Source organism: Poecilia formosa, unplaced genomic scaffold (genome assembly GCF_000485575.1).
Source record: "Poecilia formosa unplaced genomic scaffold, Poecilia_formosa-5.1.2 Scaffold208, whole genome shotgun sequence".
Classification (NCBI taxonomy): domain Eukaryota; kingdom Metazoa; phylum Chordata; class Actinopteri; order Cyprinodontiformes; family Poeciliidae; genus Poecilia; species Poecilia formosa.
The window spans coordinates 299,302-324,319 of record NW_006800147.1 but is presented as its reverse complement, the minus strand read 5'-3'; the positions used below and the strand labels follow the sequence as shown (position 1 = coordinate 324,319).

Sequence of the window (25,018 nt, the reverse complement as noted above, 5' to 3'; positions counted from 1 at the left end):
ATAGTGTCAGCCAGCAAAATAAAACATCAGGGTAGATCTTAGTCAAATGCATAAACTTGGAATACAGCATTTAGGTGATCTATCAGGCAGCACTTGAAGCTACACCATGCCCATACACAAAAATAATGCCTTTAATTAGATTGTTGATGATTTTCATTTCATACTACAAGATGCTTCTGATAGCTGTACAATTCTGTGAAGACAGACCATGTTATACGTGAAGAGTTGCATCTACATGCAGTTTCATGTGACTGTTAAGTTAACCTGTGCTTGAGAGATAAGCATGCATTACAGTCTGCCTGCCAAATATTTTCTACAAAAAAACAAACGATTGACATCATATTGAATCACTCTTTTTAGTGATAAATAATCAAGTGCTCAATTCTGACCAACAAACTATCAGTACTGATACATTCAAATACAAACTAGACATGGCATAGTGCATGCCAAATTTGTGTCTACAGAACAGTGCAAAACACAAAAATCATTCCTGAGACTACTCGGCAAATTAGTCCCTTCATAACCTTTTGATATCGTCACATTTTCTCCTTTCCTTACCATTCTTACAAGAGGAATAATGTGTGATATATTTACAGCAAAGTATAATGTGATTCATCGATATTATTAGCAACACATGGACATACATTATGTGCTCATTTGGTCAAGACAAACAGAAAAGAAATATGGCATTCAGAGGAATTTGTAGCTGCACATACAGTAAATTTAAATGCTTGTTCCTGAAAAACAAACAACAAAAACAAAATATCCCAACATGTGAAATATACAGTGCTAATAGAAATTTAAGAGCGCTTTATACATATTTTTACAACATGGCAAGCCTTTTAAGACATGTAAAATCCCTCCGTCGAAAGGCTGTCACATAGCAGTAAAGATGAGGTCCTTTGATTGGATGCGTCAGAAATAAAAGTGCAAAATAAAAAGCTTCTTTTTATTATTGTATCCATGAATGTTTCTTTGTCTTGTCTCAAGTGCTGTATTAAACTGAGCGCGTCTCCACCTCGATTTTCTCTTCTGACTGCGAGGATTCGACTTCTTGGTGGCTGACGCTTGGTCGGACCGTCACCAGAGGTCCCCCACCGTAAATGGAGTGGAGAAAGTTCCACGTCTCTTCAGAGATCTGCCCGGAGTCGGCTCCTGCAAGGTGAGTGCCAGAGCAATTAACATATTTCAAAGTCTTTTCAAAGTAAAAGAAACAGTTTGAACAAACCATAAAAAGACATGCCACTTTCTCTCACCGACATAAAATCAGACTTAAAGAATCTTTATTATTACTTACTTTATATCTAAACATTCATATATAATTTCTTAGTATTTGGTGGGATTATTTTTTAAATAGTATTATTTGGGCCAAAGTATTTGTCATGTCATGCCAAAACACTGATTTTGTTGACCTTAAAGATGCAGCATGCATGATTTTCCCCAGTATATTATAAGTCTGGCGGGCCACCAGGCTTTACTTGTGCCCCCACCAGGCTAAGCTTTGCTTATTTATTTAAGTTTTTTTTAATGTTTGCATTTTTTAAAAGACATTATAGTTAGTGTTCGGGTATTAATCTTCCAATCTTTCAATAACACATGATTATCAAGTGATATTTAAAAAATTTCAGTCAATTTTGAACATTTTTTAACTCAAAAACACGACGGGCTGCTGGATGAATGACTGCCCTAGCACCCAACCACCAGGCGTAACAAGTTTTCTGGGTGAAACCCTGCAGTATGTAACTTTTATTAAAAAAAAATATATAAGTTTTTAACATATTTGATAAAACTGTCATCATGTTGTAACAGTTTATGAGACAGATAATCTGTGAAGAGCTACTTTTACTGTCTGAAGAAGAGGTGCATCCGTCCCGACCAAAAACAACCAATCAGAGCCAGGAGGCGGGTCTTAGCGCTGTCGATAAACCTCATGGTGGAGAAACAACTTACCATTACAGGAAAACCATTTCCCAGCCGTTGTTGGTGGCTATGCTAATTAGCCTAGCATTCATCACAAAAAGCGAAGGCGGGGTTTGGGATGAGCCGCTCTAAGACCCGCCTCCTGACTCTGATTTGATGTTTTAGTTAGAATTGGGAGAAGGCCGATGAGCTCAATTATTCCACTGATTATCTGTCTCATACCAAATTGTCACAACATAATGACAATTTTAACAAAGATATAAAAAAGTCTAATTTTCATAAAAGTTACATACTGCAGCTTTAAGCCAATTTGAAACTAATGTCGCTGTCTGCTTAGCATCCTTGTCCATTTACATGCAGAAGACTGATTTTTGCCTAAGCTTTAACTTCCTTATTAATGTTTTGGAGACGGTGTCGTCAAGCTTGCAACCTTCCCGTCTTTTCCCAATTTCAATCTTGATTTCTTTTTTTTTTTTTTACTTTGGTTTGGAGTCATTTCTTCTTCTTTGAGTGTCCTTTTAGCACCAGTCAGCATAGGATTTGTTTGAGGAGAATGAAACTCTTAGCAGCTTCAGCCAGCATCATCCTGGCTGAAGCCAGGCCCATTTTGCACTAAAACACATCCATCAGAATCCATGGCTGGACATTAGCATCCTGCTGATACTTGTATGTAATTATTTGAACATATGAACATGACAACATGGAGTCAAACTCAAGGTCCGGGGGCCAAATCCGGCCCGCTGCAGCTTTTTATGCGGCCCTCTAGACTCCTGAGAATGTTCAAGATAACAGGTGTGTCTATGCATTTTATCAATCAAATCAAAACAGTTTTTATCTAATTACATAAATGTGAAAAGAATTTCAGTAATTTTCCATTTTAAGAAGTATTTATCAAACTCTTAACATGTTAATAATTTGATAATATAGTTCTGAGTGGTCCTTTGAGGACATTTATGATCTTGATATGACCCAAAAATGAAAATGAGTTTTACACCCCTGACTTGTGGTTGATCTAGAGTTTTGAAGATCAAATTTCTGATATTTTGGTTGAGTTCTTGTGATTTTTCCACAATGATACCTTGTGTTTCCTGGTGTGATATCATGAGAAATACATCCACAGGTGTGACTCAAATTTAGCTCAGATGTTGCCTAGAGGCACTTCAAACCTCTGACTTTGAAAAAGACATTAAAAAAATAAGCAGAAAAAGAAAATCACAACTCATCTAGAAAAGGTTAACCTGATTTTATGTCGTTTTTTTATGCGGTGTACATCTTGTTCATACCTTGTTTGAGGATAAAATGTCCGTTCTTGTTAACGGATATTTTGGAATTATCAATCGGTCCTGGAGGATCTTAAAAACGACAGATGAGAAGGAGAAACAAGTGTTTAATATCCACAGCAGTAACTCGCACACATGATGTGTCTTTAAAGACATATTTTAATTGTAGCTGACACAAAGAGCAAACGTGTTAAAATGCCAAACGTTTCTGTCGTTCTAAGAAAAGTGAAGCCGACTTCCCGTTAGTTACTGAGAGAACGCAAATATCAGAGGAGCAGAAGTCAGAGAAAACAAAGAAATAAATAAAAAAGAGGCTTTCCCAAACGCTCCAAATGCAAGTCATTATGAATAGAAATGACAATACAAAGTGAGGGAAGCCTAGAAAATGAAATGTATTCTGACACTTCATTTTGCTGCAGCATGACAGAATCCTGACTCAGGGGACTCAGGAAGTTCTCTGATGAAACATCAGGAGGGATTTTTTTTTCTGCTAAATTAATTACATCCACAAACAAGAAATATTCTATTCACAATTTATCCACATCTACACCAGTTCCTTACTTCAGGATGAAATATTTCCCACATTTTAATCATCAGCACACATCAGTTTTTATTCAATCTTCATATGACCTTTTAAGTAGACATTTAAACGGGACAGGGGGGAGGAAAGGAAAGACTTCAGTCCATTTACCATTGTCTTTTCCTTTGACAAAGCCCTCCCACTCACGAAACCACTGCATGCTGATGCAGTATATGACCACCGGAGACTCCTCCTCCTGGAACGCCTTGTTGAGCTACAGGGAGGGGGGAGCGGCAGAGAGGAAGTGGGGGAGGAGCGAGTGATGGAGACAAGAGGGAGGAAAGGGAACGTAAGATGGGTGGGGGTAAAACATATTTGAGGATGAAAGGATTTAGAAGAGAACAGATGAAAAACCTAATTAATTCTCTCTGGTAGTTCCTCCAATTAGAAGACAGTCCTGACACCACACTGCGCCAGTTTTAATGTTTCACAGAAAAAGACTCGCGGTTATTTCAGTCTTCCTGTTTTTTCCTCCAATTCACACGTATAATGCATTTATTTCTCCTTGGAGCAGCGCCTGAGTGAGCGAGGCACTAACAGCTGCATCTGTCTCCATCCATTAATGATAAGGCTTTTATCGGACTCACTCCTTCTCATCTCATCAACTGGTTACAAAAAGACTGGAGGAAGGGCCTGAATGCACCCATTAGTCCTGGCTGCTCGGAGGCACACAATGCATTATCATTCACACCCAAAACAGCTTCTGCTTCGTCTTCGCTGCTTAGCCAGGCGCTATCAGATGATTTCAAACAAACGGAGCGAAGGGCTCACCCGGACAAACAGGTCCAGCTCCGATTTGCGCCGCTTTTCCAGTTTTTCTATCTCGATCTGGCACGTGTGGCAAACGTACAGGTGGTTGACAGCAGGGCCCCCTCCGTACCTGCAGGCAAACACACGGGTTCGGTAAACACACACAGTATTCTCTGTCGAGTTTTACTGCAAATATCTGAGGAAACCTGCAATAAAGTCATTTAAAAGTAGCTTATCAGCACAATATAGAAGCTTGTTTTAAGTAAATATTGTTGGAAAAAGTACTAATTCCATTGGCAGATTATTTGACTTGTAACAAGACATTTGTCCCATGTGATGGGTGAAAATATCTGCAAATGAATCTAGTACTTCTCACCAATATTAAAGAATTATTTACTTAAGCCTTCTAGACCAAACGTGTCGGCGACGATCCAGCCAAATTTGCAGTACCGTATTTCCGCCACACGTTGCGCTATCTGAAAACTTCCAACGGTTTCTGACAGGGGAGACGTTGCGCTTTCCATCCAACATCAGGTTATTACGGTAATTTCACCCCGCCGTAGCAGGGAGTGAAATTAATCTGAGGGGCGCTCTTAATAGTCGGTAAATTGAGAAAATAACCGCTAGATACTGAAAGTTACAGTTGTTATGGACAAATGGGCAAATATATTTACTCAAAGGACATTAAAAGAACTGTTTACAATTAATAAAAGCAAAAATATCCAGGCGGAGATTTGAAACTTAGGCCTTAAGGGGTTAAGACAAGCTCCTACACCTTGCTGAAAAGATGCTTGTAAGTTAGTTTTGTCTTATTTCAAGTGTAATAAAATAACTGGGCTAGAAACTAGGCTAAAAATACTTGGTAAGATTTGGTGTTTTTGCAGTGCACTCCAAAAGGCAAACACAACCGCAGCCAGACGGCACCTTTACAGGGCGTACCTGCTGTAAAGGTGGTCCCACACGTTCTGGGGCAGCATCATCACCAGGTCGTCGATGTACGACGCTTTGCTGGGTGGCACGCCTGATAAAACAAAAACAAAACAAACAGACTCAAAAACTGCTTCTTCCCAAAGACAATAAACACCCTGAACTCTCACAGGCACTGATTACATGGTGGTTATATGTGTAAGTGTGCATTTATGGCTGTGTGTGTATGTGTGTCCATATTCAGCTCTGGAAAAAACTAAGAGCAAACTGCACTAAACCCCGTTGAGAACCTCCTGGTTATTCCACCAAATATTGATTTCCTGAACTCGATGCAGAATTACACAACAGTACATCTTTGAAAAGCAAAAGTGGAGCCTGCAGCACAATGAACAAGAATGCAGCAAGTGGCTTCTGGATGGTAAGTCAACAACAAAACACTCGTCTTTTCCAGCAGCCATTGTACAGCGCACGCATTGATAAAACAAGCTGACCCAACATGCTGGATCTCAGATGGGGTTGCCGGGTAATGGGCTGGACTTCGCTAGGGTTGCTAGGTAACGAAAGTTTTGAAATGATTCATTGGAGTGTGCTTCATAACATAATTTTCCAGGTGAAATACTTGCAATATATTAATTTTCAATTAATAAAACTCAATAATCCTTTACGAGGAAGAAATCAATCTTGCTAAAAATGTATTTATAGTTCATAGAAGCCTCTAAAACCTGACATTTACTGTTTTCTGTGGCTCAGAATAAGAGTCCCACAGAATGACAAAACTTAAGAATATCTTTACATCTAATGTTTCACAATGTTTTACTCTTTGAACCTTCTTTAATGAAATCTAAATCATGAATACACAATATAGCACAAATATGTCACCATCATGTCAGTGTGTGCAATATTCACACTGCAAATGACTCTTTGGAAAGCAGTAATTGTTGGCTAATATGTTCCAAGTATTATGAACCTGTTTTGTAATATTTAGTCAGTTTGACAGAGTCTCACAGCAGCAGATGAGCTACTGCCCACTCACTGCTGGCAGAAAAAAAATGCAATGTCAGTTTTTCTAATATTATGCAGCCCTAATCCAAATTTAAACAGCTGGAGCAACTTGCCAATCTCATAAAAACAACAAAAAAGCCATTTAAAAAATACAATGAAGGTTCAACTTTTGCTAAAAAAAAAAAATTATAGCAAAAGTTCAACCTTCATTATTAAATATATATGTAATTATCTATAACTTTAGAATTAAAAATGAGGACAACAAGTGTATATTTTAACTTTTCACGCTTAAAACTGATTAAAATATAAAATATTTCCGTCTTTGTTGCTTTATGCAAACGCAGTTAAAACTTGTTTAACATCGGAAAACAAGGTTGACACTATAGTGCTGCAGATATTCTGCAGAAAAGCTTTACAGCAGGAGATTTAACTGTGACAAGTCAAGACAATGAACAGTGTGATTAAGAGGCACTTGAAAGGTACACAGGGCTCTAATTATCAGTGGTGGAGAAAGTACTCAAAAAGTTTACTTAAGTAAAAGTACAAATACACAGACAAAAATGTACTCAAGTAAAAGTAAAACTACCACATTAACATTTGTACTTAAGTAAAAGTAAAAAAATACTGGCTTTTAAAAATACTGAAGTATTAAAAGTAAAAGTACTTACTGAATCGCTAATAATATCATTAAGTGAACCGATCGTATTTAATTTTAATACATTAGAAATGTGCCATTTTAATGAACAATGCCACAGATAAAGCATGTTTTTATTACATTCTGCAACGTCTTCCCTCGTGACAACAAGCTCTTGTGAAAACCTGTTTTGTTTAGCGCTGGCTCGTATTTGTTCCCAGTACTCGCGCGATCCCAACAAGTGAGTTTAAACATCGATAGAGAGTGAATATTCGCGCACATAAGAACATATTTATTTAGCTTCCAGCATTTGCAGATTCATTTATTTCAATGTGGCGTCATCTTTCTCTGTATTACGTTGTAATACGTTTGTAAAAGTACTCAGCAGAATAAAGTTTATTTATAGTGGCCTTGTCTGCCAAAGAAAGAGAACCAGGACCAGAGCAATCCATTTCTTTTGTGTGAAACCTTTTATAGAGCCTAGATGTTTGTAAAAATTAAATGTAAAAAAAAAAAAATAATAATTTATTGAGGCATAATGCAATTTCTATTTGTTGATTTCTGTGAATGAGTCGTTGGCCTGAATGTTCTGAGATTAAGAATGAATCTATTTAATCCTCTGGCCGTTGTGCCAGGTCTGTTTTAGCAAGAAGCACAAGGCTGTGAGAATGTACTCTCCTCTGGAGACTGGGAAGAAAGTTATGCATCTGACTGAACCCAAATGCATTTACCGTTGTATAGTGGATTAAGTTTAATACATATTACTGTTATTCTCAGTGTTGCAGGGGCCAAGTGGAATATCTCGTATGACGGTTGCTTTTTCTGTCTTTGCACAATCTTCACCTTTCTTTCTTCCATTGTAAATGGATGTGTATTATATAAGATATATGTTAACAGCATATTTATGGTAATTAGGGACCATATGTGAACAGCACAATTGCATATATAATACTGTTATGTGTGTACTGGATGTTATCAATCACTGTTTGTGACTAGTCTGAATTTTAATGAAGCCAACAGTAAGGGAACTGTTCCCTTGGGGTTTTCAGAAGGCACTTTAACACAAATCATACTGTTATGGAAAAATATATTGAATAAAGTCTATTAAACAGGGAACAAATAGTTTATTTTCTATCTTTTCATTCACATCTAAATAAAATTACACTAAATGTTTTTGCTTTTCTGAAGACGTTGGTCTTCAGAAGACGTTGGTCTTCAGAAGGGCAAGCTGGTAAGACTGTTATTGGGTTATTTTGAGTTTTATCGCAATATTTCTTGGTTCTACTGCGTTAACCACAAAAATTATAATAAAAAACTTTTTTAGGTAGCTTTATGGCTGAGACTTCATGACAGAGCCTTATAGAGCCACAAACAGAAATATCACTAATGATAATTAATTTGAAAATTATTTTAATTAGCTTGACTTTTTAGTTAACTATTTGCCGTGCAAACATTTAGTTAAATTTATTTGTCAGTTCTTTATACATATGAAGAACTGGAAAGCAACAAATTGATTTATTTGTTTGAGTGACCAGTTTCCTTTGGAGCTGCTGGAGGGTCACAGAAGAGCTCCAGCTAATTGACATCCATATACGGCTGGCAAACCTCCTCAGCGGGCCGTTCCAACTGTTTGCCAGGGGACGAGGAAATTTGGTTTTCTTCAATTTTATTTGACTATTTCTTTAATGTTTCTTCTATGTGGTAGTTTAATTCTAATGTTTGTTTAATTTAAAGAGTTGGTATTATATTGACTAGTATTTGTTTAAGTTTTTGTATGTTTAATTACCCCTTGTGTGTCAGCAGTGGTCTGATCTATTTAAGTTCCCCTCATGTCTTGTTAGGTCAGTTTTGTGCTCGAGTTCTTTGTGTTACCACCTGAGTTGTAGTTTGTTATGTTGACCTCAGTTTTTGGGCCCAATTCCTTATTGTTTAATTATTTTTTGAACTTTTTTGTAATAAATTAAGACTATTTTTCAATTCCATTCAGCGTCTCTCTGGCTGGTTTATGTAAGAACCCTCACACTGCATAATACGTCACTGACTCAAATTCAATTAAAAAGAATCATTCCTTGATTAGACAAAGAAAATAATAAAAGCTAATAATTACTTAATTGTGATATTTGTGTATACAAAATTCCTAAATCCTACAGCTAAAGTTGTTATCTACAGTTGTAACTGTGTTTTTAGGTTTTACTGGAGCTGGCTTTGATGTTGCCTAGCAACATAGCACACATCAAATTATTCCAATGATGGAATCTGATGATGTCAAAGTGTTATGATGTCACAAAAGACGTAACACTTGAATGTACTGCATCTGAATTAAAGTCACAGAACTCTACAAGGAGGCACACGAAGTGCGCTTTTTCCGTCTTGGATTTAATACTGCTTTTGTTTCGCAGATTTTTCGATACAACGCTCGGACCATCAAAATGTTGTCAACTGAGAGTGATTTGTTAACACAGTCACAAATTAAACAAATGACTAGAGATGAGCTGGTTCTCTTGGTTCTGGACTGGCTAAACAGGTTTAGAGAAAGAGCTGGAATATTAATCAAGGAGAGCACAAGACAGCAGGATTTGGAAAATGCTCATAAGCAAATCGGGCTTTTACAGGAGAAAATCGATTCAATCACCAAAGACCTAAATAGGTCTCTCAAACAGACCAAATACCTGGAAACTGAGCAAATCCCAAAGTTAAAACAAGAGATAGAGCAACGCGGCTCACAGAGGAATCAGTTGTTGTCAGACATAAAGCAATATAAAAACAAAGTGAAAGAGCTTCAAACCACTTTAAAAAAAGTCATCAGAGACTCAAAACAGCAGATTGACAAGTTGCTGGCAGAAAAAAAGCATGTGATGTCTCTAATCCCAGCATGCAATATGAAGATTGAAAAGTATCAAAATGAAGTGAAAAAACTTGAGATTGAGGTGTCCCGGAAAAATAACAAGATCGGCATGAAGAACACTGACATTTTCAATGAAAAAGAGAAGTCCAGACTTCTTGAGAGCAAGATAAGATCTCTGGAAATGAAGCTGAAAGAGGGAGAGAAGGAAAGAAAAGCCACTGAGAAGAAACTTAAAAAAACTCCAATGGAGGAAGCCATAGATAGAACTAAGCTAGAGTTTAAAGCAAGGATCGATCTAACTTCCGGCGTATTAGCTGAGGAGAAAGAGCGAAACAAGGAATTAGTAAACCGTCTGTTGAAAAAAGATCGGCAGGTGAGCAAGCTCCTGGAGATACAGGCTAAACAGGAGAGAGAGGCAGTGGTTGTGAAAAAAGGTTTTGACAATGCAGTGTCTGATTTTATAATTAGAGACCTGAGGAAAGAAAATCAATCCTTAAAAGGTCAAATAAAGGTACTAACCAAAAGCAGGGAGACGGATCAACAACACATCAAAGAAGTCACCAACCAAAGATCGAAATTGAGAGAACTGTACCTCAGTGAGAGGATGAAACACGAGAATTTCAAGGAATCCATGAAGAACAAAGTGGCTAAGGTAAGAGATTATATTGTTTTGGAAGGGCCTAAAGTTCAAAGCAAATCTGAGACACAAACCACCAATAAAACACTCGAACTTCTACCATCCACCACTGACAAAATAACCATGCAGACACCCAAAACACAGTCAATTAGCGATCGAAGAATTTTGATTCTTGGTGAAGGCAAGATACAGCCAGACTTTAAAGATGACTTCACAACAACCGGACACTTAAAGTATAAGCCAGAACCAAAAACGAAGCCTAAAATGCCACCTTTTAAACCAGCAGGCAGGCAGTATTTCTCACAGAAACCGAGCGGGAAAACAGGCAACGGGCAACCTGGCAGGAAAGCCACCACAGATGGGAACAGTAAAGTTCCCGAATTATCGATTAAAGGCAACCGTATACTATGAGGTGTGAGTATAACATCCAAGAGGCATATACACCTGGTGGCCGGGCTTTAACCCTTGGAGCCCAGCTGGGCTTTTAATTCAGCATGTCACGAAAATTTAACATCTTACATTCATGGAAAGACAATCTGCCCTCTCCATACAAGAGAAAACTCCGGTTTGACCACCTACCAAGTCAATTATTACGATCAACCAAATTTAGATTCACTCATTAATTAATACTGTACTGAACACTGTTTCTTTCTTTAACACACTGTAAATGGGAAGGAACATTTTTCTCCGGGTGCACCGGTTTTTCAGACTATTCAAGAAAAGCAGTGTAGTATGAGGAGCCAATTAGGACAAAAACTACGTTTTGTCTCTCACACACTACTAAAGACTTGTACACACACACACACACACACACACACACACACACACACAAAATACTAAAATTGCACATATACACTGTTAACATATCACACGCATACAATTTTCTCTGACATACATAAGAGACTAAGATTGCACATATAAACTAATAAAATATTGCATGCACACACACACACACACAAAGCATACAGACGTACTATTCTGAATGATAGGTCGAAAATGTGTGCGTGTGTGTGTGAACTAACACTAGGCTGAATGAATGAATGAATGAATGAGACTTGAATTTCTCTGTGCGATGAACTCATTTTTTGTATGTGTGAGATCTCCCAATTATGAGGGGCATAATTTGGGTCTGATCTCCAAATTATGCCCCTCCTCTTCCGTGACGCTCTCACACATACAAAAAGGAGCCTCTCACACAGAAAAATCCAAGTCTCATCCCCATTAATTCTTTAATTCATTCAGCCTAGTGTTAGTTTACACACATTTTCGACCTATCATTCAGAATAGTATGTCTGTATACTCTGTGTGTGTGTGTGTGATATTTTAGTAGTGCATATGTACAATTTTAGACCTCTGTGTGTGCGAGAGAGAAAAAAAATGCATGTGCGTGCAATATTTTATTAGTTTATATGTGCAATCTTAGTCTTTTGTGTAGGCGTGTGACAAAAAAAATTGTATGCATGTGTGATATTTTAATAGTGTATATGCGCAATTTTAGAATTTTGCGTGTGTGTGAAAGAAAAATTGTATGCGCATGATATTTTAATAGTGTACGCTAAATTTTAGTATTTTGTGTGTGAGAGAGAGAAAAATTGTATGCGCATGTGATATTTTGGTATTTTGTGTGTGTGTATGCTTGTGTGACATTTTAGTAGTATAAAATGTGCAATTTTAGTATTTTGTGTGTATGAGATTCTAGTAGTCATAATAATCAGGATAAGTCATTAGCTTTCAGGGTAGCGAATGTTTGAATCCTCATCTTTTATCTAAGATGATTAAAATTCAAGTGAACATTTTCAAATAAAAAAGCAAAAGGACAACCAACCATATGAAGGTATTATTATAGAAAACCACCTCATGAGGACATATGCTGCCACAGCTTGCCTGAAAATACATTTCTGAAGGTGAGAAATTGTTATGCTCTGTCGGAAACACTAGAGCCGGCTGCTTTGCCCAGAGACGATCTTAGTTTTACTGCTCTGATATTATCTCTGTACCATTAAGACATGATGTAGCAACCTGCAGGTATTTCTGTTTTTGCATGCGCTTTATTGTAGGGTTTCTGCAGGTTTCACCAACTTCAGACTTTTTGAGACCATCATGAATGAAATTTAAGACCTGCATCGAAGCAGAAATGTACAAAACAAAATTGCATATTTTATATTAGCTCTGTGTATTTTTTTTTGGTGAGAATTGAAAACTACAGAGCAAACAGCAAATATAAACGGCGACCAGCTAACTGGCGATAAATTTGCACTTACCCATAATAACAGGAAAAAAAACTACATAGCAAGCTGGCAAGGGTACATTAGCTACTCGCTACTGGTGCCCTCAATTATTGATATATATTGATGACCTCAACTGACTCAATGAAGATATCTGCGCCCGACTCTAAAGTTTTGGGTGACAGAAAAGGAAAAAGAAAAAAAAACTACATAGATTCCTGCTCTGACAAAATTTAAAATCTGTGATTAACTTTCTTAAGACCAACTTCACTTCAAAAACTCATAATCTTACCAAGCATTTTTAGTCTAGTTTTTGGTGAAAATGTTTTATCTTATATTTGAAATAAGAAAACTAACTTACAAGTAACTTTTCATCAAGACAGAGGAGCTTGTTTGAAGTCAGTAATTCCTTAATATTGACGCTCCATTGGCAGATATTTTCACTTACAACAAAACATTTTTCCCAAGCGATAAGTTAAATAATGGAGCAAGTAGTTTTTCATCAACATTTAAGAGTTATTGACTTAAATATTGCTTCTATGTAATGCTGAAAATTTACTTTTAAGTAAATTTTGTCTCATTTCAAGTCTACTAAGATATTTGCACTAGAAACCAGACCATAAATACTTGGTAGGATTTTGTGTTTTTGCAGTGATTTTGTTTTATGAATCTAAGATATTTTTAAGGCCTTAATTTTAGATACATAAATTTAAGCATTTTTAAGGATGAGAGGACATCCTGTATAGATTAATTTCTTTATAACCTTAATGTTCTTGATAAAACTAGGAAACGATGGGCACAAACAGGCGCTTTTCAAGTTGACAGTGAAATTGTCAGATCTGAGTTTTTCAGTGAGGGAATGACTTGCGCACCTCCATGAACACAAAGGAAGTCATCATTGGAAATGGGGCCCGGCTCTGCAAAGGTCCTGAATTTGTTGAGCCACTGCCTGGAGATGTAGAACTGCAGCAGGCTGGGCTCCATCATGCTCAACAACCCCGTCACCCTCCTACGTTCTTTCACCGCGTCCTCGCTGCTCTTTCTGCGGCAGAAACACGTTAATCAGATGTGAGCGAGGAGTCAAAGCAGCACTGATTAAAATCAGAAAAGAAGACAAAGTTCAACTCTGGTGTCTTACTTATAAAACAGAACATAAGCCTCTGCATTCTGGACGCACGAGTCGGGCACCTCGGTCACACTTTGGTCGTCAAATTCATACCACAGATTATTCACGCTGTTCCTGCAGTACGCTATGTAGTGGCCACCTAAAACGAGACAGCGTTCACAAATCATAGCAAGTCGGCGAGAGTTTTTTTCTGCGTGCCAGTAGATGGCAGAGCTTCTGTGCCCACTCACTGCTGGCAGTGCCGTGGTGGCAGATGACGGACAGCAGGTCGTAGCTGGTGGTCTGGGCCGAGCTGTCTTTGGCCAGGAACGGCTGCAGGTCCAAGCCTTCGAGCGGGAATGAGACGTGTGTGCCTATCTTGGTGGAGTACATCAGCTCGTGTCTAAAGCGCTTCAGGTGAATACACAGGATCTGGAGCGCATGGAGTTCAGTTTGATTATTTCACAAAAAGAAACATTCCTTACAATATGGATAAGGACGGAGGTTAAAGGGTCAGTATTATGTGTTTTCCAGCCACACAGGATCATTTTATAGTAAAATCAAGTGTCTGTTACCTTCACTTGTTATAAAAATGCTTAAATTAAATTTTACTTCCTAATTTAACACCTTTAAAAACTCCTGCTCCTTCTGAAACTCCACCTTCAGGAAGTCATCACCACATTGCCCTTAACGTTTTCACCAGCATTATACTGAGAATGTGATGCGCAGTTCCAACAGGTGTTTGCTAATTGCTGCTGGCTAGTCTGAAGGAGCTGAGTGCTCTGTGAGAACTCAGAAGTCTGAAAACTGCAGCTCAGAGGAGGAGCTGCGGCTCGAAGGCGGAGCTAGGTCCACCCAGCCGTTTTTGCACAGCTGAATGGTTGCCATGGAGATTAAAGGATTTCCCAAAAATGCACGAAAGGATCAAAGCGACACTTCATAACATAATGACACGATGTGAACTTCAAAATAAAGTAAATTTTACATAATATTGCCCCTTTAAATGGATTTTCTGTACCTCTGGTAAATTCTGCATTTTACAGAATTTCACTCCGTTTCTTAACCTAGGAAACAAAGATTAGCAGAGATTATTATAGGTGCAGTTTTGTTTTGCAGGAAAATAGTTCAGTTTAGGAAGAGCTACTTCATTCACTCACTTTTTGCATTTTTCACAGCTGTACATGTTGTCTCCTGCAAGCAAAGAACAAGCTGTTCTTAAAACAGGAATCATTTGCACATGAAAAGCCAGATTTTTCTCCAATTTACTCACCTTTTAGTTCGTCTCTGGCAAAGAAAGCAGCAAGGCAGTCTTGTAGTGTAACCACTGGACCCCAGAACCAGCTGGAAAAGAAACAAAAACGTTCATTTGGCACAAGCTTGCAGGACACAACAACTGCCGGCAAAGTCAGCGCAGCCGTTTTACACAAACCTTCTGATATACTCCATGACAAACGCTATCCAGCCCTGAGCTGCGTAAGCTTCCCCGCAGGAGCCGGCTTTCACCAGGGAGGTCTGGTGGGACGCCGAGTGGAGCTTGGCCAGGTCCTCCTTCCCCGGGATGGGCAACGAGATATCCTGGAAGTTCTCCAGGGTCACAGATACCTGCAGCCATGGACCACACACTGAACATTCAGCCATGGACACATCATGGCAGCAAACACTGCAAAAACATTTAACTGAGTTGTAGAAAACTGTGCTTTAGGGCTGAAATGATTAATTGGATTAATTTATTTATTTAGTAATCTGTTAACTGTTAACTAGAATTTGAAAAATAGGTCAATCGGCAGTATGTCTCACTTCCCATCAGCAATTGACAGGAAGTCATATATGAGCACAAATATTGCAAAATTGCAAATATTTTTAAGTGAGCACCAAAAAAAAAAAAAAAAATCTGTGATTTTGACTGAAATAAAATCCCGAAAACAATCGCGAAATCCAGGAGGGACTTATGAGGGTTAAAAGACTTTCAATATTTAATTTTAACAGGTATTTATTGATATTTTATCAGTTAGTGAATGGGTTTTATCAACAGATTCTGGAACAACCGGCCCTTTTACACGGCTGTGTTAGAGGATAAGTCATTAGAGAACAGCCACACTGACCCGATCACAGGTGAGGCACTGAACTGAACTGACAATGGTCCCATCGAAGACGTCTGAGATGACGCTGCGGTATCTCCTCTGTCGCTTGTTCTTCGGCGGGGAGAACGTGGCGACCGCTGCGAGAAGCAGAAATGTGAAAACACCGGTTTACAGTCAGGTTTGCCAAGGATATTCCTGCCATCCTGTCCCACTCACATCTCCTTTTCTTAACTCTCAGCGTGATTCGGCTCTAATCATGACTGTGAGCTGAGCTGCGGGCAACAGAAGCAACAGAAGCGCCGTACCTTTCTTGTGTGCAGGGTTTAAGCTCAGCCAACCGGAGGTAGCTTTGAGAGGACTGCTGGATATTTTGGGAATATGTCCTTCTATAGTGACTGGACTTTGTGGTCGTGTGATGTTGGACATTTGGATATCCGAAAAGCAATCTGAAGGAAAAGAAATGGTATTAAGCATCGTACATTTACAGTGAGTTGCAGAGGTATTTTAACTACGGGTGGACCGATAAATTTTTCATGATTTACTTTACTTAATGTAAAATTGCATGTCAATTGGGCATAATAATTTGTTAGAATTTTAATTTTTTCTTGTTTTTACTTTTGTCTGTTTGAAATAAATAACTATATAAAATAAAACAATCAGCGATTGGCTGACACTTGAATGTGAAGTAGGGCTTCACCGATTGCAGTTTTCTGGCTGATCGCCGATTACGATCTTTAAAAAGCCTGATCTACCCATTCTGATTTTGGCTGATATACATTTTTTTGTCAGAAATGTTGCTAAATATAGCAGGAAAGTCGCTGAGTTGGCAACAGAGGGGTGACTATTGTTGACTCAGCCAAAATCTGAATCCTCAAGGTATTTAAAGATCTGTAATCAACTATCATACAAAAACGACAATCTTTGCACAACATTTATGTTACAACCACTGAGATTTTATCAATCAATAAATCACATTTTATTAGTATAACATATTTGAACAGGAAGGCAGTTCAAAGTGATTTTCACAAAATGAATAACTGGAACATTACATTTTTCCAAGTGCCATCATTTACACATCAAAATGTTGGTCAGTGTTTCAGTTATTACAGGTGGGCTTCTAGTCTAGATTCAAAGAAACTCAGTGTTTCGGCTGTTTTGCAGTTTTCTGGAAGTTTGTCCCAGATTGGTGGTGCATAAATGCTGCTTCTCCATGTTTGGTTCTGGTTCTGTGGATGCAGAGCAGAATCAGAACCAGAAGACCTGAGAGGTCTGGAAGGTTGCTATGACAACAGCAGGTGTGATAGCACCAACATTAGGTATTGCATAATTGTGAAGAATGTCAAAAAAAAAAGTTTCCATAAATAAAAGTCTAAAAAGGTGGTATGCATTTGCATTCAGTTTTCCATAAACAAAGTCTAGAGCAGCTGATTATCTTCAGAAGCCACCTGTGCAGAGAGTGTAGGGTGATATGGAAAGCAGAGGGAAACACTGTAATAAAACATATTACCTGATGTTCTGCCCTGAACCTTGAGGGCTCCTTGGCTGCTGATAATGGGCATGGTGTCTGTGGTGGTGTCAACGTCTTTGTCGATGTCTCCGTTGTTTCCCCCCATAACGCCGTTAACCCCAGAGCGATACAGATCATTAATCATGTTCTTCTCCTTCTGCCACTCCCTGTTGGCCTGGATCTCATCCTGCTCAGGAATCAGCATCTCTGCCTCGTTGGTGTTGTCCATGACGATGCTGCCGCCCTGCACCTCGTTGTCAGCCCGCTCGCTGCTGCCGCAGGACTCGCAGGACTGGAAGTCGTTGTCCGACTGGCTGTGGTTGTCCTCCTCGGGGCTGTCGTCCATGGCGATGCTGGTGGAAAGGTCGGAGGGCTCCGGCACAGACTCTTTCAGCTCCTCGTGAAGTTGATCCATCAAGCAGCGCAGAAATTCCTGGGAATCCTAATGGTTCAGCAGAGATCGAAACAAAAAGACGGTCAACTTTGTAATACATTTAACTGATGCCTGACTCCGACCAAAAGAAATAAACAGAGCTTCTTTAAGCATCAACTCAAATTTAAGACTTTTTAAGACCAACGCAAATGAAATTTAAGACCTATGTTCATTGCATTTATTTCTCAAAAGTCACTCTTAGATAATGAGATTTTAGTCTGGCTCTTCGGCCTACTTTGAGCTGTTTTAGGGTGTCTTGTCATGTTAAATCCAAATAAGCTGCTGCTGTCCATGTTCCTCTAAACTCAATGCTTACACTCCGTATGAAAATGGTTGCAAACAGACGCACAATTACACAACCATACATCTTTGAAAAGCAGAAGTGGAGCCTCCTGCACAACCAACAAGAACGCAGCAAGTTGTTTCTAGATGATAAGTTAACAAAAAAAAAAAGAACTTATCTTTTCCAGCAGCCATTGTATGGTGCATACAGCACCAAATGTGCTCACTTGGATTGCTAGGTGAAGGGCAGTGGCTGCTGATTTGTGACATTATTTTAGGAAACATCTGATTTTTCAGACACTAAATAACTAATTTATTGCCAAAATATGGCTTATCGGTTCTTTCATTGGCTGTTTTTAGAAGCAGTAGAGGCCCAAGAGGAAGTAGAAAAACATGCAAAATGTGAATTTTGCATGTTTTACAATACGTCTCCTTTAAAGTCCACTAAACCTTCCACTTCAGAGTTTGTGTCCCACTAAATGCTACTTTGGGATCAGTACCAGTAGCAGCAGTGGCGACGGTGAAAACTGTAACATTTCTGGGGTTTGTTTGTGGCTCTTGAGAGCAGCTTTGTTCTTCCACATGTCATCATACAGGTTGGCAAAAGGAGTGATCCAGTGGCGAAAACAAACAATGTCCAGGCAACTGGAGATAAATTTTTAGACGTTTCCTAACACATGACAGGTGTAAAAAAAAAAAAATCTAAAATAAAACCCAGCTAGCTAGAATGTGGTATATAAGCAGATAGTTACCAGTAATCTCAAGTGGCTCGAGTCATAAAACTCAGACTTTTGTGTGACAGAAAAAAAAACAACATAGAAAACACTAAACAGCCCTGACATGACAACATTTAAGACCTGTGATTAACGTATTTAAGGTGAACATGCATATCTTGATGAATTTAAGACCTTAATTTTAGGTACATGAATTGTTAAGAACACAGACACTCTGCTAAAACTAACCAAAGCATTACTTCATAGCCGACAGAGTGAAGCTTTCCCAGAGACACTCTTCTGAAATTACACACTAAAGCCACTTTTCCTCCTTGTTCATGCCAATTCTGGATCACAAAATCCGAAACCAAACACCGCTGAACGTGTAATCAAACTTAAAGAACCTCAGAAATCCAATCGCCTCCTTCAAGCTAAATTAACTTCCCTCTCCCAGGAGCTGGAATGTTATCTTTATTCATAGCAATGCTAAATTCAGGGCCCTGCAGCTCAGCGTGGCGTGACAAATGAATATTCCTCACCCAACTCTTCCAAACAAACTCTGGCAAGCCAGGAGGAAAAGAGCTGTGAAATCCTTGCACACACTGGCTGAAGACAAGACGAGCTTTGGTTTAATATTTTTTATTATTCTTTGCGTGTCCAAGACACAACTTTACATTTAAAAATAGCATCAGCACGAATCATGCAATTGTCCGTTAAGGTGTGGATTTGGGTGCAGAGGAATGATAAATTTGAGTTATTAACTTGGAAGTAGACAATTCCTGCTGAGGGTGATGTGCAGTTTTATTTTATTTTATTTTTTTAACCGTTTACTAATTTGGTTACTTCTGAAGATTTTATTTTGGGGCATCAAAGTGAAGCAGTACTAAAGTACGATAGAGTATTAGGGCCAAGCTCTGAGATTTTCTTTTTAATTCAGAGAATAAAGTCGAAATAATAGAACAATAAAGTCATGATATTAGGAGAATAAAGTAGTAATTTTATGAGAACTCAAAAGAATAACACAAAATTTTAGTTTGACAAAAAAGATAAGAATCAAATTATTAAATTAGTATTTTATTTTTTTAGTATTATTAATGAACCTCACAGACTTGCCGAGCTGATTTTGTCTGATCTTGGTAACTCTAGCAAAGTTTAACACGACTTTCTTCCTGTTTTATTGTGTTTTTATTCTGCTACTATTATGACTATATTCTCATAATTTATAAAAAAAACATCTTGGTTTGGCTCTAATACTTCATCATATGGGAGTAAAGTGTTTTATAAACGGTTCACATTTTTATTTTTCCTGTTTATTTTAAAACTTATATATAATCTGCCTTCACTTTCACAACTCTCTGCTACTTTCTAAAGCTTTATTACCCAAAATATTAATTGATATTTGTGGTAAAACTTGGAGAAGTTTTGCATGAGACTGTATGTTGCACACCGGTTTCATCATGAAGCACGTCCTACCTGCTGAGAATACCCTCTAAACATCGGGTTTATGGCTTTGATCCCCTGGAACAAGTTGGTGGGAACGACGTAGGAGGGTCTGCAATGAGAGGGGAAAACAGTCAGCTTTTAAAGAAAAGCAGAGATATGCGCAAATAATTTATATTCCAGCTTCTGCAAAACGTTTTCTCTGAAAGCATCTATCACAAAGTGGTGAGGTTGTGTTAAAAATTACATCTGGACTTTCAGTGTAGCTTGTAAAAAACATAATTAGAGATGAGTAAAAGGGGGAGAAACAGACGATAATGTCCAACCTGTTCTTGTGCCACAGGTCTGACACCAGCTTCTGGTAGCTTTTGCAGAGAGCAGGCTTCTTGTCCGTTTTTACCAAACCACCACATTCAAGAAAAAACTGTGTCAAAGGGGGGCTGCCGTGAAAAGAAAGAATAAATATATAATTTATAGGATGCAATCAAAAATATTATTTTTGTTTGAAGGGAGCTCTGCAGTGGTTTAGTTCCCTCCAATTGTTCCATACTTGCTCTATTCTGTATTTTTTACATGGATATAAATAAAACCTTATTTCACTTGCAAAGTGTTATCAAAAATTCCCATAGCCGCTATCCCATGCGGGGAAGACGTTTCATGTAAGTGAGAGCGAAAGAACATCAAAGCTAACGAAAGAAAACGGCAAAGGGATTTTGTTCAGCAGATGCAGAATGAACAGGAAAATGCCCCTGCGACTCAGACTCTCACATTGTTAACACATAACTGTAACCCTCTTCTTTAGGTCACAATGTTAACATACAGCTCTGGAAAAACTTTAAATGGTCAGTTTCTCTGATTTTACTCCTTGTAGGTCTAGGTACATAGTTCTTTTCTTCTATGAACTACTGACAACATGTCTCCGAAATTCAAAGCAAAAATTTAGTGTTTATTTGCAGAAAATGAGAAGTGGTCAAAATAATAAAAAAAAGATGCAGTGCTTTCAAAGAAAACAAGTTCATATTCATTTAGAAACAACAGCACTAATGCTTTAACTCAGGAAGAGTTCAGAAATCAATATTTGGTGGAGAAACCAGGAGGTTTTCAATGGGGTTCACTGCAGTGAGCTCTTCATTTTATTTTTTTTCCAGAGCTGTAATTACCCAAACCAAACGGCTACTTAAACAAAGAGAATCTCAGAAGAGTCAAAGGAAACAGTGGAAAAGAATAAAGATGCAGAAGTGAATAGAGCAGGAGCTGATGTGTAATGCAAGAGCCCACGGGGAACTACAAAAGGCCATTTCTGGCTTCTCAAATGGTGCAGTGCACCAACTCGCACTCAGCCATCTATCTCCCAAATGAACACAGTCGTGGTCATTTCTCACCGTCTGCAAGAAGCGAGTGGGAACATAATGAAAAAAAAGCAAGAGGATACAGAAAAAGAGTGCTGAAAGTGTGATAAAAGGACAGCAAGATGGAGGGAAACCGTCAGAAAGCGACTCTTTCAGAGGCTGATGCAGCAAAGAGGACGGGACTCACCAGTTGGAAAGGGCTTGGAGGGCAGCGTTCATGTAGCAAGTGTTGCCAATGTTCTTCAGCCCCGTCAGACCTGAAAAGCACAGAAAACCCCAGAAGTTGGAACAAGCTTCTCATTAATTATATTTAGAAATGTGTGGTGGCTCACAGGAAGTGTGGAAATGTTCACAAGACCAACTCGGTTCCAGGGATTAAAGTTTTACAGCAGGCACAGAAAAAAGTTCACAGTTTTCTCCACGTTTAGGGTGGAGTCAGGGGACTAAACCTTTACTCTTCTGTGTAATTTAGAAGTTTTAGATTTTTTTAAATTACTTTTTTTTAATTCACAAACTAAGATTACTCTGCCTTTAATCAGGTGATGATATCAGCTTTAAGCTTATGATCAGGTGTGAAATCTGGATGTAGTGATGAACTCTGACCTGAACCTTCTGAGACACATAAAGACAGAAACAAAGTCAGCCTTTTATCAACTGAAGAACATTTCTGATATTAAAATACTAATGTCCCAGAAAGATCTAGAGAATCTCATGCATGCATATTATTGATAATGACCTTTATTAAAATGCACAACTCAAACATATCTGCAGTTCTTTGACAAGTTACAAAAATGGATACAATAAATAATAAAATAAGACAAAAAATAATAAGAAAATATATTATAATGTTTTAAAGACACATAGTTACAGAGTTACACCAGTTCTGTCAGGATAAATGGACCAGAACGCCATCAAATTATTATGCAAGGAAAGCCAGTGTATTCACTCAGTTTTCTGGTGTATAATGTGACTAAGTAATTCTGAATCACAAATAATTTTAAACATAAGATTATTGAAGTTCTTGGATCTTACTCTATTGGTCTTGTATCCATAGTGTTTCTAGTCCACATGTATTAATACGTATTTTAGCAAAACCATAATGTGTTTATTTGTAAACAATACCCATGACATGCACTTTCTTATCATTAGATCCATGTCTGGAATCACTTTGAAACAAAAAATATTGGTCAAAAAGTTACAATTTCAGGAAATATATGGACATTTTTCCTGCCTCATTTCAAAACATCATCATGTCAAAAATCCTTGCTGCTTCCTTTAGGCGAGACGACAAAGATAAAACTATAAACTCTATCTAATCTACCTTAAAATCATTTCATTTACACCACATATTTATTGTGGTCGGAGCTTATTCCTCAGCGGAACCCTGCAGGACGCAGTGAGAGGAATGCCGTTAGGTAAAGTCTGCGTATTCAAGACTCTGTCAGCTTTGATGCACTGAGCCACGTCTGCAGCTGCTGAGGGACGCTGCTGCACATCCACTGTTGAGTGGAGCTAAAATGTTTAGCTGCAGTCGCTGGGCAGAAACGCTGTAGAACATGGACATAAAAGCTGGGACTGTTAAATATTCACAGCAGTAAGTAATTCATCCACAAACCTTTACTGCTCGTCTGTGGGATTTCTGCTGAGGTAAAACTGATGGAAGACTTCAGACGGGGTGAGGCAACACTCTCGCTCAGGTTGTCAGAGGAAAATTACATCTCTTTTCGTTTCCAATTACAGGCCACCCTTTGACCTAACCCAACTGCTGATTTTAACGTCGGTGCTGTTGACATGTTTATATTTGAATTTGCATTAAAAAGCGAAGGAAAAAATTAATTTGAAACTTCGGGAAGCACCGATCCACTATTTTCACTTTCAATACCGACACAGATATTTATCAGCCGATACAGAAGAGCAGAGCTTAACTGACTTAAAATACTTCTAATTTTTAAACACAGACATTAATGTATTGAATTACAAATTTATTTGAGAACTCTCCACCAGCACAGCACACTTAAATAAATACACCACTAGGGGGCGCAGTGGGTAAAATGGAGACTGATAAACAGATGCCTTAGTCCTCAACGCGACAATCCCTCTTTCCTACGGTGGCCGACAGGTGCAAATGCGCAGCAACAGAGAAAACATGCAAACAAAAAAAGAGACGCAAACAAATGAAATGCAGCAAACAAGAAGAGATGACGCAAACAAAAAGCAAATGCAGCAAACAAAAAAAGAGACGCAAACAAAAGTCCCTCCTGCTTTGCTCGACCAAAACAGCAGAAGATGCCTCAGCACTGCGGGATATTGTTGATCAGATCGACGGACTATTGACGTGAGGGCTCGACAGGCAACTTTTCGCAAGTAAAGATGGACATAATATTGTGTATATTTTGTGATTAGAATATTACTATACTGTATTTATGTCCACTGGCGAAATACCAGCTAATGCTAGCTGGTATAGCGCTATAGTGTTTGGTGTTCAGCCCCCGCTCTGAAAACTAACCGAGATTATCTTAAAAAGTTTATTCTCTAACATTGACTTAGATTATCTGACACAAGAGCCTACTATAGAAATGAAACAATATAATACATATTATAAAAATCATAACATTACATGTTATAACATTCACCAGCAAAGTTTACACAAGTGGCAAGCTATTATTTATTTATTTTACTCTGTCAAAGTAAGATACCTCCCAAATCTCCCGTTTTTGTTTTGAAGGTTTCCTAAAGACACGATGTGAGGAGGAAGGGAGAAATGTCTTTAAGGAGAGACGGATTCACTGCACAGCACGGATGAATCTCGCATCGGATTTTGGACCCAATCACTCTTAAACTAGAACTCGTCGGCTGGAAAACATGAGAAAAACCTATGTGTGTGTGTGTGCGCTAAACATGTGTAGCCAAATATTATTCAGTATTAATCATTGTTTATTTATGTTTATATTTATATAAATATGTATTGATAAGACGAGAGCGCTCCATTAGGCGTCTGTCCTTTTATTATGTCTGTGAGAAACGGCCCGGTCTACGGAAGACGGGTCCTTCGAAGGCCACGGATATGGACGACCAGAAGAGAGAAGCTGTAGCCTCCGGCTAGCTGCCTAGCCTCCATCTCGGCGTTATGTTGCTTAGCAACCGTGACAACGTGAAGCACAGAGCGGCGAAGGAAAAAAAACGGACTCGAAGTTTGTTTTTTTACTCTTTATATCTGTATTATTCTTCTCCTTTTGTAATAATGGCTGTTCCATAGTAAAAAAAAATCTGTCTGATTCTAAAATGTTTAAACATGTATAGCAAGGGAT

General features: G+C 38.3%; 1 protein-coding gene across 2 annotated transcripts in view; it reads right to left on the bottom strand.

Annotated features, from left to right (window-relative positions):
• Nucleotides 1-457: 457 nt before the first annotated feature.
• The window catches only part of usp33 (ubiquitin specific peptidase 33), a 38,169-nt gene continuing 13,608 nt past the window's right edge, over nucleotides 458-25,018 (bottom strand). The window contains exons 7-24 of one of the 2 annotated variants that reach the window (XM_007567411.2): nucleotides 21,898-21,967; nucleotides 20,688-20,801; nucleotides 20,395-20,473; nucleotides 17,494-17,935; nucleotides 16,292-16,432; nucleotides 16,008-16,123; nucleotides 15,335-15,507; nucleotides 15,176-15,246; nucleotides 15,063-15,096; nucleotides 14,924-14,969; nucleotides 14,157-14,337; nucleotides 13,939-14,065; nucleotides 13,673-13,842; nucleotides 5,470-5,551; nucleotides 4,552-4,660; nucleotides 3,892-3,994; nucleotides 3,204-3,272; nucleotides 458-1,155 (exon numbers count right to left, since the gene is read on the bottom strand). In XM_007567411.2, the coding sequence (XP_007567473.1) occupies nucleotides 998-1,155; nucleotides 3,204-3,272; nucleotides 3,892-3,994; nucleotides 4,552-4,660; nucleotides 5,470-5,551; nucleotides 13,673-13,842; nucleotides 13,939-14,065; nucleotides 14,157-14,337; nucleotides 14,924-14,969; nucleotides 15,063-15,096; nucleotides 15,176-15,246; nucleotides 15,335-15,507; nucleotides 16,008-16,123; nucleotides 16,292-16,432; nucleotides 17,494-17,935; nucleotides 20,395-20,473; nucleotides 20,688-20,801; nucleotides 21,898-21,967 (2,285 nt within the window). In that variant the 3' untranslated portion in view covers nucleotides 458-997. The remainder of the gene's footprint in view (nucleotides 1,156-3,203; nucleotides 3,273-3,891; nucleotides 3,995-4,551; nucleotides 4,661-5,469; nucleotides 5,552-13,672; nucleotides 13,843-13,938; nucleotides 14,066-14,156; nucleotides 14,338-14,923; nucleotides 14,970-15,062; nucleotides 15,097-15,175; nucleotides 15,247-15,334; nucleotides 15,508-16,007; nucleotides 16,124-16,291; nucleotides 16,433-17,493; nucleotides 17,936-20,394; nucleotides 20,474-20,687; nucleotides 20,802-21,897; nucleotides 21,968-25,018) is intronic. The other variant, XM_016679331.1, reaches the window with a different exon arrangement.